Here is a 15,000-nt window from a genome sequence, read left to right as displayed (position 1 = left end):
ATTCTTAAATGCTTTTGTAAATGGCACGCGCTGTCTATCAGTGTTTCCATCTGGTGTTTTTTTTTTTTTTTTTTTTTTTTTTTTTTTTTTTTTTTTTTTTTTACTGAAAGTGTTAGCTCTGAAATCTTCATATACATTTGACATCATAGTAAGCTATATTAAACTCTGTTCTGAAGGACTATGAAATAGCGCCAGACGTGACCAGCTTTTTTTTTGGGGGGGGGGGGAGGGACCGAAAGTGTTATTCTGAAACCTTCTTCATATGCATTTTGTTATTATAATATGCGTTATTAAACTCTGTTCTGAATGACTCTGAAATAGCGCTAGATGTGAACAACCTTTTTTTTATGACAAAGAGATAGTTTTGAAATCTCCATATATATTTGTCATAATAATAAGCTACATTAAACTATGTTCTAAATGACTATGAAATAACGCTTGATGTAAACAGTAATGTTAGCTTCTATGCAGAAATCATGATCAATGATATTTTCCAACTTGAAAAAATAACATTATAATTAATTCAATAGTTGAGGTTTAGTTGAGGTTTTCCTTCTCTTGCATGTATGTTTCTTATAAAAGTGGTTTTATAATATTCTTGAGTGTTTAACTGGCATAACAAATAATAAGAACAATTAAACATTGCTGTTTTATCTTCCATTTTGTTGAAAACACTTTTAACACAATTCAAAGTTTAACTATTATCAGGCTAAAATTACACAATTGTAATTTTCTTGTTTGTTTAATTGTGATTTTTAAATTTAAACTTCTAGAATATCCCCCGAAATTAATGCCCTACATATTTATTGTTAACTCAAAACTGGATTTTCTCTCATTTTTGATGACTTCTGGAATACCTAAATTAATGTTTGACCTATTTATTAACTCGAAATTGGATTTTATATATTTTTATGACCGATTAGAATATCCTAGAGATTAGCACTTGACAATCATTTATAACTCGAAACATGAATTTTTCTCAAATTTTTGATGACCTAATTCTAGAATACCACATAAATTAATACTTGCCGTATTTATTGTTAACTCGAAACTGAATTTTGATACCCTAAATTCTAACTTTCTCCTTTTCAGGCGAAAATAGTTATCAAAAGGACAAGATTTGATGAAATTTATCTCTAATTTTCTAGAATACCACAGAAATTGATGCTCATTGATTCAAAATTTGATTTTCCTCTAATTTTTCATGACCTAGTTTCTAATATTCTTCTTTTCTAGGCGAAAAGAATTATCGAAAGGAATGAAGATGAGATTTTCTCTAATTTTTTAGAATTCCCCAGAAATTGATGCCTGACATATTTATTGTTAACTCAAAATTTGATTTTTCTCTAATTTTTGATAACCTAATTTCTAATTTTCTTCTTTTCAGGCAAAGAGAATAATCAAAAGAAGCCAAGATGGGAGTTTTCTTTGATTTTCTAGAATAAGCCAAAAATTGATGCTTGACATATTCATTGTTAACTCAAAATTTTACATATTGTCAATTCAAAATTAGATTTTTCTTCCATTTTTGTTAACCTAATTTCTAATATTCTTCTTTTCCAGGCGAAAAGAATTATCAAAAGGATACAAGACAAGATTTTTCTCTAATTATCTAGAATTGCCCAGAAATTGATGCTTGACATATTTATTGTTAACTCAAAATTTTACATATTGTTGATTCAAAATTTGATTTTGCTCAAATTTTTGATGCCCAAATTTCTAATTTTCTCTTTTGCAGGCGAAAAGAATTATCAAAAGGATACAAGATAAGATTTTTCTCTATCTAGAATTCCCCAGAAATTGATGCTTGACAGATTTATTAACTCAAAATTTTATATATTGTTAATTCAAAATTTGATTTTGCTCAAATTTTTAATGCCCCAATTTCTAATTTTCTATGCAGGCGAAGAGAATGACCAAAAAGAGGAGACAGGATGAACAACATGAATCCCGAAACCCTTTATAATGACATCCCGTTCCTTGGCGAGCCCTCGGGCAGGCCCTACGAGCGCACAGGCAGATCCTACGTCCCCGTGGACCAGTTCCGGGTCATGACGCCCCCAAGATCGAACGGATACGCCTATTCGCCGCCCCCATTAGGCGGCCATTCGGTAATGAGGCGTCCTAGAAACATGAGTGTGAGTCCAGAATATGAGAAGGATTTTCATACGCTGTTCTAGTGATGATTGTTTACTTCAAATGAATTAGATTATTCAATTACTCTTCATTGTATAATTAGTAAATAGGGATATTTATTTTTTCTTTAGGCTAAATGATTTCGATACTCATTAATACTCTTAATATTCATAATAAACCGGATAAGAATAAAGTTTTTATTTTTTATTTTTTGGTTAAATGATTTCCATAATCCGTAAGAATGTTCCTCATAGTATTTTTAGTAACCCTGGTGGGTATTGTAGCCAAATTATTTTCATATTCATAAAATTATTCTTCATAGTATTCGTAAAAAACCTGGTGAGAACGAATGTTTTCTTCAAGTTAAATGAATACCATAATCCATAAAACTATTCTTCATTGTATTTTTTGTAAACAGGGACATTTTACCAAAGCTGGGTCTTGAAATTAAATTATTTCCATATTCCATAAAACTGTTCTTCATTGCATTCTTTGTAAACAGGGATATTTTACCGAGGTTGTCTTGGAAAGCTGATAATTAAAACTTGACGCTACGGAAAACAGAAAGATACGGAAATTCTCCAAGTGTTTCCCTCATATTTTCATTATAAACTATTATTCGATACAAACATAGATATCCCACAGTACACTTGAGTCTTAAAGCCCTGTCCACACGATCGAGCATGCCCGGCAGGCAAACAGTGATACCAGTCCACAATAGTTTTTGAAAATGAGGGTTGATAAAGTCAGAAGCGGGAAAACTAAAGGCAGAGATCTGGCAACACTGTATGATGTCTGATCCCTGTCTGTGATTTCCCCGCTTCTGACGTCATTAACCCTCATTCTCACTAACTGTTGTGGTATGGTATCACTGTTTGCCTGTCGGGCATGCTCGATCGTCTGGACCCCTGTTTAATATACATGATCCCTTATATATAAGGGGGATATAAAACAGTTTGATTGGTTGTAGATTGCCTGGCCCTTGTGACCAAACAAGGGCTCTTGCAATTCTGATATGTGTAGAGATGTTTGGTGAAGCCTTCCTTCAATGTTTGTATGTACTTGTGTGTTTGTGGGTCGATCAACACATCAAAATTCAGAAAAGTGTTGTACGAGACAAAACATTTAAGAACCCCTGCTCTATAGCCTACAGTTTTCTTGGTTTAATTGGCATAACAAAAAGCGTAGCAGGTCAAAAATGCAAAATAAAAAATAAATTGATATATTTTCTATAATCTGTAAATAATTATATAACTCTTATGTAAGTAACATTGATTTACTTTACAGCATAATACATTACCCTATTAGCTTCTGTATTACCAGAACTTATATACATGAAATATTCAAATCAAATTCTATTTAAGTGAGTATACATTAGGGACTTGAATGCTTTTATTTCATTTCTTCGTTAAGGAGCTTAGTCTGATAACAGTATCTATCCAAGTCTCAGGATAGAAAATAAATGTAGATAATCAATTTTGCAATACCTAAGAAACATAATGAAATGAATAAATAAATGGTACAGTAGAAAAGGTTCCTTGGACCCATAGGACTGAATACTCTCACACACTATGCAGAGACGCCATGTCAGATTCCTGCCAGTCAGAACTCCGGTCTTTACTGCCAACAAGACCTCTGTGTCAGACGACAATATGAGAATCTTCCTGAGAATTGATACTCCAACGGTCTTCCACAGAGGTCCTTACTCTTTAAGGTGTCCCTCGTGCCGAGTGGTATCGTGTTCTTAGGAATATTTCATTCACTGGTCTGCTTTACTCAGCCTCTCATTCACACAAGTGGATCACCCATAGTTTAGTTAAATGTAGATACTGTAGTTCTTCATTTTGATGTCAGTTTTCTAGGCATGAATTTTTACTCTAAGCACGCTTGTCCAAGAAACATCTAGATTCTGAACTTCCAATAGGGCGCTATATCTTACATCTTGCCAAAGATTTTTTATAGTTGATGTAGTATTTTCTCTTTCCTCTGTATAGTAAGTCCCAAGGGTCTAGGTTGCTTATTTCTCAACAGATTGACGCCATTCGCACTCGTAGAGCGCGACTAGAAGCTCTCACTTCGAAATTCAAGCTTCCACCCATTGTAACGAACGGCGCAGACGTAGACCTACCGCCCCTAGACCCAACCAGCTCCACAATCTCCGTCAGATCCGGGTCCGCTGACTCGCAGGACCGGTGGATGAGCGCTTCTATGCGACCGACGAGTACCAAGGGCCACCCTACAGTACCTTTTGTGTATGCGGAGGCTTTTAATCTTCCCACACTCAGTCTTAATCCGATGAAGTTAGCTTTTCCTCTTCTCTAGAGTAGACTCAAGTTTTGTTTCGTTGGATCTGTTGTGGGTTTGATATGATTTTCAAGAGTTGGTTTACTATCTTCATTACTTTTTGTTTGTGATGTGATTAAAACTGATAAAATGCACTTATTGTGATGAGCATCGTACTTGTGAGTGGTTATAAAATTGAATAAACCTGTTGACATAAAATATCAAAAGAATCGTTGCTTGAAATACAGCTACGTGAAATTTCAAAGTTGACATAAGTAAATTGATATAGAATGACAATAGTTACACAAATGTCTTGACCAAAGAATTGTCTAGTGAAATTTATTTCTTGAGAATATTTATTTCTAGGCATAAACTGAGGAAATGAGTAGACTAAGGCGCGGAGCTAAAGTAGAATTTTTGAGTCAAGAGAATATTACGGTAAAATATTTGACAAAATTGTTCATGAGGAAATATAAAAAAATATTATAAGAATAAAGCAAACTTAAACAGTTAACTATGTACAGAAAGATAAGGCATACAAGGTAATTTAGTTGAGAGCTTATGTAGCTTGAAGAGCACCCCTGCGAGTCACTGCAAATGTGCCTCATTAAGTAAAAATTGAGTATAGTACGTACTAGAACTAAATATTTGGAGCTTACTATTGCCAAGAATTACTGTACATTTGCGTTAATTTAATTGTGATAGTATTAATATTCATTAGATTAAATTAGGCTTTCTGATGATCAAGGTAAAGAGTAAATTATCCGCCCTACATTACTATAGGCTCTAGAGACTTTAAATATGCGGCCCCGAGACTATACAATAGACTCCCACGAGACATCCGAATAATTGAAGATATTAGGCCTTCAAGAGGAAACTGAAGACTTTCTTATTCTGCGAGTGTTTTGACAGAGATGATTAAACAATAAGGGAACAGTACGCATTGTGAAATGTTAAATTTTCCTGAATGAACAGCATATAACGACCATGGAGGTCCTGTAGAGAGTAGGGTTCCCCTGCTGTGCAGAACCAGATAAGCAGCCCTTAGGCCGGGAGCACACTAGCGACTCTGTGGCGCCACAAAGCCACGCCACGCCTGTGGCAAGGATGAGCGACGGAGAGCCAAAGTCGCTTGCCACAGTCGCTAGTTTGCGCGGCAAAACTTGAAAACAATGGAAACCTATGGGAGACCACATCCCTGCCACACAATGCTGTGGCTTTGTGGCGCCACAGAGTCGCTAGTGTGCTCCCGGCCTAAGGGCTGCTTATCTGGTTCTGCACAGCAGGGGAACCCTACTCTCTACAGGACCTCCATGGTCGTTATATGCTGTTCATTCAGGAAAATTTAACATTTCACAATGCGTACTGTTCCCTTATTGTTTAATCATCTCTGTCAAAACACTCGCAGAATAAGAAAGTCTTCAGTTTCCTCTTGAAGGCCTAATATCTTCAAGTAAAGTAAAGTATAAGTAAAGTAAAGTATAAGTAAAGTAAAGTATAAGTAAAGTAAAGTATAAGTAAAGTATAAGTAAAGTAAAGTAAAGCATGTAAAGTAAAGTAAAGTACATTGGATACTGAAAAATATCTCTTCATGTCAATTCATTTTAACTATGCGCTTGCCAGTAAGGTTTTAAAAAAACTATGCAACAATAAGAAATCATTTCATGGAAAAATCTTATGGTCATTTACTGATATTATTGTATACTATGTCATTTTAATTTGGTCATTCTCTTAAACACAAACTAATCATGCATGTCTATTAACAAAAAAAATTCTAATCTCTTATGTCAACAGGTTTTGAATGTACACGGTAGATGATCAATTATTAAACCATTAAACACTTTGGGACAAATTTCTTAAATCGTTTTTGAGTTTATTCATTTATTTAGATTTGGTGTGCAGACCAACCAATGTTATTAGACACTTAATGGTATTTTACATTAATTAATTTGTGTGGTTTTGTGGGCGGTAGGTGATATTCTACTTTAATTTCTATATATCTTATGTAATTTTGCAAGATAAAGCCAAAATTAATATTTCCCTTCTCATGTATTCAAAACTGTATTGCCTGATACTGATTTCTACAGCAGGAACCCCAGACAGAAAATGAAGTAATGTCAATTCTGAAGCAATTTCGAGCCATATGCCTAAAAGGAATATCAATTCTAAAAAATAACTTCATGTTCTCTTAAAATGTTAGATCCATCATGCAAAGGTATCCCCTTTCACCCCCAATGGACGTACCGGTACGTTCTTGCAAAAAACTGTTATTTACATGTTTTTGCATATTTTTGATAACTTTATGAGAAACTTCAGGCATTTTCCAAAAGAATGAGACCAACCTGACCTCTCTATGACAAAAATTAAGGCTATTAGAGCAATTTAAAAAAAAAAAAAGATATAGCAAAATGTGCTTGAAAGTTCAACATACCTTGGCGGTAAAATGGAAAGACAATTCATTTAAATTGTAATGTTAAATATAAAAAAAAAAGACTGTATTATTGCGTGAAGGCGTACTTGAACCACCAAGCGAAGAGGCAGGCTTAATAAATTTGACCTTGACATAGATATCTTTGCAACAAAGTAAGCTGTTGAATTAAGGTCATGATCAATTCTTTTTCCTTGGTTTAAAAAGAAAATGCTTCTTGTAGAGGAGAGAACGATTCGTTTATCTAATTATGTTTAAAATTCCGGTTTTCTGAAGTACGAAAAAGAGCGAAGCAGAGGCAGCTGTAGTATATTTTTTTTTTTAAGTCAAGATCAATTCCTATTCTTTTGTTTTCAAAAAATATACATCTTGTAGATAATGGAACAATTTGTTGATTTCATCGTATTTCAAACTCTACTTCTTAGAATTATGAAAAAGAGCCCTTCAAAATTTCAATCCGGTTTGAAAAAAAAAAAAATTCTTTGTTTCTGCTTTTTTATCTGATCTATTTCCACATTGAAATCTTGAGCCATTGCTTCAAATCTCAAGATGTAAAGCTATACTGCAGCTTTGATGTGTCTCCGAAATCATGTCTCTAAGCTAGATGAATCTAAACTGGTTTTTATAAAGCTTTGTATCTGGTTGAAAGGCTTCACAGTACAGTAGAACCTAATTATAGAAGTAGGGTACTTACTTAGTACGTCCGATTTCTTTTCATATTTTTCATATTTACAGTAAAAACTGGGGAGCCTTTGTATATTCGTTGGGACAGACTGAAAAGCCAAATTTTCAGAGGAAACAAACATAAGAATACCACCTACCTTAAGGTTCCCCACCTAACCTACACTGTTAAAAAACCGTAATGCTAATATGAAAATATCCGTAAAAATATACCCTCCTCAGCCGTATTTCAGTAAAATAAAGGCGACCGTAAATTTTACACAACTTTGTTGATATCAATTACGGGTTGACACCGTAATAACACTCCTTTACGTCAATATATCGGTTTTAAAATGGTAAATGCCAGGTAAAATTTATTCTAGGATTTCTACCGTTTTCAGTGATCATTTTCTTACAGTGTAAACTAGGGACCATGTCCTTACGTATTTATATACCGGGGGTCCACGCCCCCTACAAACACCCCTTAGACTACCATCATATTAGCTTATCCTGTTCTAACGAACTATAGGAACCCCAAAACTAAAATCACGTATAGTTGATTGATTGATTGATTGATTTGAAGTTCTCTGGCATCCTGACATTGAAGGTCATTGACGCCAATAACGTTTATTATAAATAAAGATTAAAAGAATATTCAATGAAAACCAGAAAAGTAAATATGTTATTAAAGTTAAATAGCGTCAAGAGGACCTGCTTCTGAGAGAAATTTAAAAGTGCCACTAGCATTGTACGACACATCATGTCCAAGGATCTTGGCAAGGATGAACCTGCCAAACCCCCCCCCCCCCCCGGCCTCAAACAGATATCTATTTCTTTCTGTGCTATAAGTGGGGCATTCAGTTGAAAGAACTAAATTCTTTATTGTGTTACGCGTTGAGAATTCAACCATTTTTTTCTCTTCTTCCTTATTTTACTTTAAGTATCGTAAATACTTAATCAACGCAATGATTATTTCTATGTACTATCATATCATAATCTTATTAGATCATTAACGCAAAGCAGCACTTGGAGGACTTATGTTGCAGTTTGACATTGCATATGCAATTGCGTAAAATACGCTTTTATGATAGTTTTACTCTTGTTTGATATTATGTTTAACTTGTGTGATGGAATATGGCATCGGATGCATTGTGTTTTTTCTTCAATTTCATATTCTCCCTTATAACTCTTTTTCTCTAAATAACTGCATTTTCACCAGTACATTCAAAATAACTATATGTTCTTATAAGAGGTATTACGATTTTAAAGGTTTTAACCTTTTACTGTTAATTTAAACAATTTGAGTTAATTGTATTCGCTTTGTTTACAAGCAATACCAACCAGCTCCCCCCCCCCCCTCCCCTTTCAAAAACACCGTCTGGTTATACAGTTAATTAAAAAAGCCCTTTTGCTTGCCAAGTTCTCTCAGGAAAACTTTCCTAGCTGTTTCCTCAATTCCTTTCCTCAATGGGCTATTTTCTATGTTAGAGCCCTTGGGCTTATAGCATCCTTCTTTCCCAATTAGGGTTATAGCTTAGCAAGTAATAATAATAATAATAATAATAATAATAATAATAATAATAATAATAATGCTTTTTTTCCCTACCCATCAAGTATCATAACGATCGATAATTAAGAGATTTTATAAGCTAGACCAAATACACTTTCCGGCCACTTCTGATATATTTAGAATATATATATCTTCCTACCAAAGAACCCAGCTGTCTCAAACATTTTACCATTGGTAAAAAAAAAAAAAAAAAAAAAAAACTATTTTGTATCCTTAATAACACACAAGTTTTAGTTTAACCAATCCTCGCAATCATCTAAATTGTCTCGATAATAATTTCTATACGCTGTTCATTTACCAAGGGAGCAGTTTTTTCCATGGTATGGTTTTACTTTTTCAATACATCTTATATACTTATTTCTGATATATATATTTTTTTTAGTTCGCATTAAATGTCACCTCTAACTATTCATTGCTTCAGCACTTGATGTAATTACTTCATTGTACACATTCAAGTTAGTCTTTATTGCATGACACAGGAATGTTGAAATCTGTAGTTTTTATCTTTGTTGGAATTTCAAATAATCCTACCTTTGAATGTGATATATTTTCCCTCAAAACTTAAATCATTATTTTAGATTTGTAACAATTACGAGGCCGGTGTTACTCTACGTTAGTTTATTTAATGCAAATTTTATACGAGTAGAAAAAGAAAAAAAAATGCTTTAATTATTGTCAATAATAACAGAAAATTTAGACTTTTTTTTATACGCAAGAAAAATTGAATAGCTATTGCTTTAATCAATACAAATAGTCAAGAAAAATTGCGAATTGTTTTTCGTTCGCAGTAGAAAAAGTATAATTCTTGCTTTAATCATTCCAAATAATAACGGAGAATTGGGAATTTTTTTATATGCAATATCAAAAGAACCATTCTTGTTTTAATTAAAACATGGGTCACGAAAATTTTTATTTTTTTATAATATAATTTTTTTTTATCTGTAATTAATGCAAATAGTCACGAAAATTGTGATTTTTTTATAATAGAATTTTTTTTTATCTTTAATTAATGCAAATAGTCACGAAAATTTGGATTTTTTTATAACCAATAGAAATTCTTTTTTAGCTTTAACTAATGCAAATAGTCACGAAAATTAGGATTTTTTTTTATAAGCAATAGAAATTTTTTTTAGCTTTAATTAATGCAAATAGTCACGAAAATTAGGATTTTTTTTATAAGCAATAGAATTCTTTTTTTTTTTTACCTTTAACTAATGCAGTCACGAAATTTGTGATTTTTTTTTTATAAGCAATAGAAAATTTTTATTTAGCTTTAATTAATGCAAATAGTCACGAAAAAAAAATGCTAATTATTCTTTTATAACAACATTAGTCGCCTTTTTGTAGTTGCAAATATTCAGCAATAGAAAAAACTACAAATTCCATCTGGCTTTAACTTGACCCTCTGCCATTTTTATGCTTTAATCAAACCTGGCAAGCGTGACACACCTTCATCCATTGCATTCAGACTTCGCCCAAAGAAGAAATATATCTATACTCAATTTTTTTTAATGAAGCGCATTTGCACTGACTCGCAGGGGTGCCCTTTTAGCTCGGAAAAGTTTCCTGCTATCTGGTTGGTTAGAATTATCTCGTCCAACCAATCAGGGAGCAGGAAACTTTTCCGACCTAAAAGGGCACCCCTGCGAGTCGGTGTAAATATGCCTCACTAAAAAGAATTGACTATATCTAGCATGCTGTCTTTTCAGTCTGCTTCTCAAGGAATCTAGACTCATAAACCTAAAGAATTTTGCAAATTGCATGCAATTATTAATCATGCATGTCAACTAGAATTTTTTCCTGGTTCCAAGGTAGGTTATTAATAGTGTCTATACTCCTTTTTTTTTAAATGAGGCGGATTTGCACCGAGTAGCAGGAGTGCCCTTTTAGCTCGGAAAAGTTTCCTATCAGCTGATTGGCTAGAATTATTTTGTCCAACCAATCAGCTAGTAGGAAAAGTTTCCTAATACCTGATTGGCTAGAATTATTTTGTCCAACCAATCAGCTAGTAGGAAAAGTTTCCTAATACCTGATTGGCTAGAATTATTTTGTCCAACCAATCAGCTAGTAGGAAAAGTTTCCTAATACCTGATTGGCTAGAATTATTTTGTCCAACCAATCAGCTAGTAGGAAAAGTTTCCTAATAGCTGATTGGCTAGAATTATTTTGTTCAACCAGTCAGCTAGTAGGAAACTAATCCGAGCTAAAAGGGCACCCCTACGAGTCAGTGAAAATTCGCCCCATTAAAATAAATTGAGTATAATTAGTAATTTGTGCATATATTTACAATATATCTAAGAAAAATATTCCAATAAAAATATATTGAATATATTTCTTGAATTTACATTACTAAGAAACTTGCTGGCTGAAGGTATGCCAGTAATAGTGTCTAGTTAGTAATTTGGGAATATATTTACAATATACCTAAGAAAAATATTCCAATAAATATTAAATATATTGCTTGAACTAACATTACTAAGAAACTAATCGGCTAAAATAAGACAATATGACACAGTTCAATCAAACAAACTGAAAGAAATAAACTAAAGATAGCAAAAGAGAATGTGATAGTTTTGAACTATATTAAGAAGTAAAATAATGTACTTATATTAATTTTGCTTTCCCCCTTTCTCTCTCTCTCTCAATGCTTACATGTTGGGTCAATGGTTCCATGGTAAGTTGAAGCATTGTGATGTAATGAATAAAGTACCTTTGATAAATAGCAAAATGTGAATGTTAAAGAAAGCCTTCTTAGCTATGACAGTAGAGGTGTAGGTTAAGCAAGGAGTAGCAGTGCCGGTATACATCACTATTTGGAAAAGAATTTGACTTTCTATGGAATGGAAGAATATTATATATACAGTATATGTATGTATGTATGTATGTATGTATATATATATATATATATATATATATATATATATATATATATATATATATATATATATATAGACTTGTATATATATATATATATATATATATATATATATATATATATATATATATATATATATATATATATATATATATAGAAATAGCGCTATATTTCAGATGTTACGTGACAGCCTTTACCGGCTGAACTAAGAAAAAAAAGAAAAAAAAAATTTTCTTAAATGTTTTTCCTTTGAAATACAATATGATAACGTGACACCAAGTAGCTAATTTTGATACCACAGATTTCCCTCTGTAAATTATCCATGTCATCAAAATAAACCATACATATGTATGAAAAGAATAAACAATTTTATCATTTTTATCATCTCCTCCCATGCCCATTGACGCAAAGGTCCTAGGTTAGATTTCGCCAGTCGTCTCTATCTTGAACTTTCAAATCAATGCTTCTCCTCTCATCATCTAGAATTTTATACGTAACTTAAGCAATTTTTGATACTAGCTATTGCCCTCTGTAAGTTATTCCTATCATTAAAAATAACCATACATATGTATGAAAAGAGTAAACATTTTTATACATAAACAAATTTTTGATACTAGAGATTGTTCTCTAAGTTACCCCTATCATTAAAAAGAACCATACATGTGTATGAAAACAGTAAACAAGTTTATACAAAACGTAACCATTAACCCACGACTTCATCTCAAATCAATGCTTCTCCACTCATCTTCTCTTACAATTTTATACGTAACCTGAACAATTTTTCATAATAAAGAGATTGTCCACTATAAGTTATCCCTATCATTAAAATTAACCATACATATATATGAAAACAGTAAACAATTCTATACAAAACGTAACCTTTAACCCACGACTTCATTTCACGACAGGGTACAGACCTTACCACAACCCGCTTCCGGACATCAGCCGGGAAAAACTCATAGAAGAAGAAGAGCCAATACCGGAGACGGGGTTGGATTCTCCGCCTCCTCCGACGGAGGAGGATACTTTTAAAGTGAGCAAATGGGTCGAACAGCTTCCGGATGAAGATAAAGATGCTAAGGACGAAGAGAACGATGAGGAAAATGAGTCACAGAAGGAGGAAGAGGAGGAGGATATTGTAGAGAATTTGGAGGGTGAAAAGGTTGGTTGATTAAATTTTTTTTTTATGAAAATGCAGTCTTTTTTTTCTAAATACGTTGCCAATTTTACTATTGGATTACATGGTAAAAGGAGTCTTCTGAGAAAGAGGATATTGTAGAGAATTTGGAGGGAGAAAAGGTAGGTTGATTTGAGAAACTTTGTAATGAAAATGCAGTTATATATGCTTTTTTTTTCTTTTTTTTGATAAGTTGACTTTTTTTATTATTTGATTACAAGGTAAAATGAGACCTCTGAGGAGGGTAACTGTAGAGAACTTGGAGAGAGAGAAAAGGTAGGTTGATTTAAGAAACATTTTAATGAAAATGTCATAATGTTTTTATTTTTGGTCTTGGTATGTTGCCTTTTTTACTATTTGATTACATGGGAAAAAAACACTGAGTGAAGACCTCCAACACGGCAGCTTATTTCCCGAAACCAGCTTGCCTTTCCCAGAATAAATTTACACCGTAGGTGTATTTGAAGTCTGTATGACAACCATGTGCGAACTTGGGGTTAAAGTTTAATTTGGTCGACCTCATATTCAACCTTGACCTTTGACCTAGGACTTTCAAAACTGAATTACTTCCACGTCTCAACATAACAATTAATCCTTGAAATTTCACTACTCTAGGAGTAAAATTGTGGCCAGGAAGTTATTCCCAAACAAACAGACAAACCTCCAAACAGGGCCGAAAACATAACCTCCTCCCAACTCGTTGGCAGAGGTAACGAACCCTTTGAGAAAGGTCATATTATTGAGAACTTACATGAAGATAATGTAGGTTGATTTGACACTTTTCAATGAAAATGCAATCTTTTTTTTTAAGAAGTTGCCATTTTAAACTACTTGATACACGGTACGCTGATTAGAGATCTCTTTCTGCGTTTCAGTCCTTAAAGTACGGCTACGTACTCCCTCATTATCACTGGCATTGATTTGTATAATCAGATGGCGTGACGTGCCTTAAAGTCATTTACGCAGGACTTCCCACGCCATTCCTTCCTTATGATAAGTGTAAAGGAATGCGGTGGGAGCCTATTGGAAAAGTCCCTGCCTCGCCTTAACACGGGCTCTTGCGCTGGTAGCCCATAACTATTGGACAGGGGTTCGAGACTCGCTCAAGCTCGATAGTTTCTAGTAGTGTCTGCAACCTCACCATCTTTGTGAGCTACAGATGTGGGAATTGGGGATCTTATAGTCTACCTGCTGAGTTATCAGCAGCCATAGCCTGGCACTCCCTGGCCCTAACTTGATGGAGAAATGGCTTGGGCGCTGATTATGGTCTACTTTCTGAGTTATCAGCAGCCATTACCTGGCCCTTCCTGGTCCAAACTTGATGGAGAGGGGGCTTGGACGCTTCACGGTCCACCTGCTGAGTCATCAGCAGCCATTGTCTGGCCTTCCCTGGTCCTAACTTGGAGAGTGGGCTTGGGTGCTGACCATGGTCTACCTGCTGAGTCATTAGCAGCCATAGCCTGGCCCTTCCAGGTCCAAATTTGATGGAGAGGGGGCTTGGGTGCTGACCATGGTCTACTTGCCGAGACATCAGCAGCCATTGTCTGGCCCTCCCTGGTCCTACCTTGATGGAGAGGGGGCTTGGGCGCTGATCAAATTTATATATGGTCAGTATCTAGGACATTGTCTCTGTCCCTGGCCTCTGCCATTCATGAGCGACCTTTAACCCTTTAAACGGTTGCAAGACTGTTAAACTATTCGACAACTTTATCAAATGTTTAAGCAACGAAGTCAGATAAGTTTTGGGTGGCGATATATAAGTGAATGAATATATATATATATATATATATATATATATATATATATATATATATATATATATATATATATATATATATATATATATTTATATATTAAATATATATAGACAT

General features: G+C 33.8%; 1 protein-coding gene across 1 annotated transcript in view; it reads left to right on the top strand.

Moving 5' to 3' along the window:
* Nucleotides 1-15,000, top strand: part of LOC137645545 (protein starmaker-like) — an 81,012-nt gene that overhangs the window by 54,729 nt on the left and 11,283 nt on the right. The window contains exons 2-4 of the mRNA XM_068378348.1: nt 1,925-2,111; nt 4,168-4,388; nt 12,868-13,114. Of these exons, the coding sequence (XP_068234449.1) occupies nt 1,925-2,111; nt 4,168-4,388; nt 12,868-13,114 (655 nt within the window). The remainder of the gene's footprint in view (nt 1-1,924; nt 2,112-4,167; nt 4,389-12,867; nt 13,115-15,000) is intronic.

Source organism: Palaemon carinicauda, chromosome 8 (assembly GCF_036898095.1).
Source record: "Palaemon carinicauda isolate YSFRI2023 chromosome 8, ASM3689809v2, whole genome shotgun sequence".
Classification (NCBI taxonomy): domain Eukaryota; kingdom Metazoa; phylum Arthropoda; class Malacostraca; order Decapoda; family Palaemonidae; genus Palaemon; species Palaemon carinicauda.
Note: the sequence above shows the minus strand (reverse complement) of the source record. Positions and strands in the feature narration are given on the sequence as shown.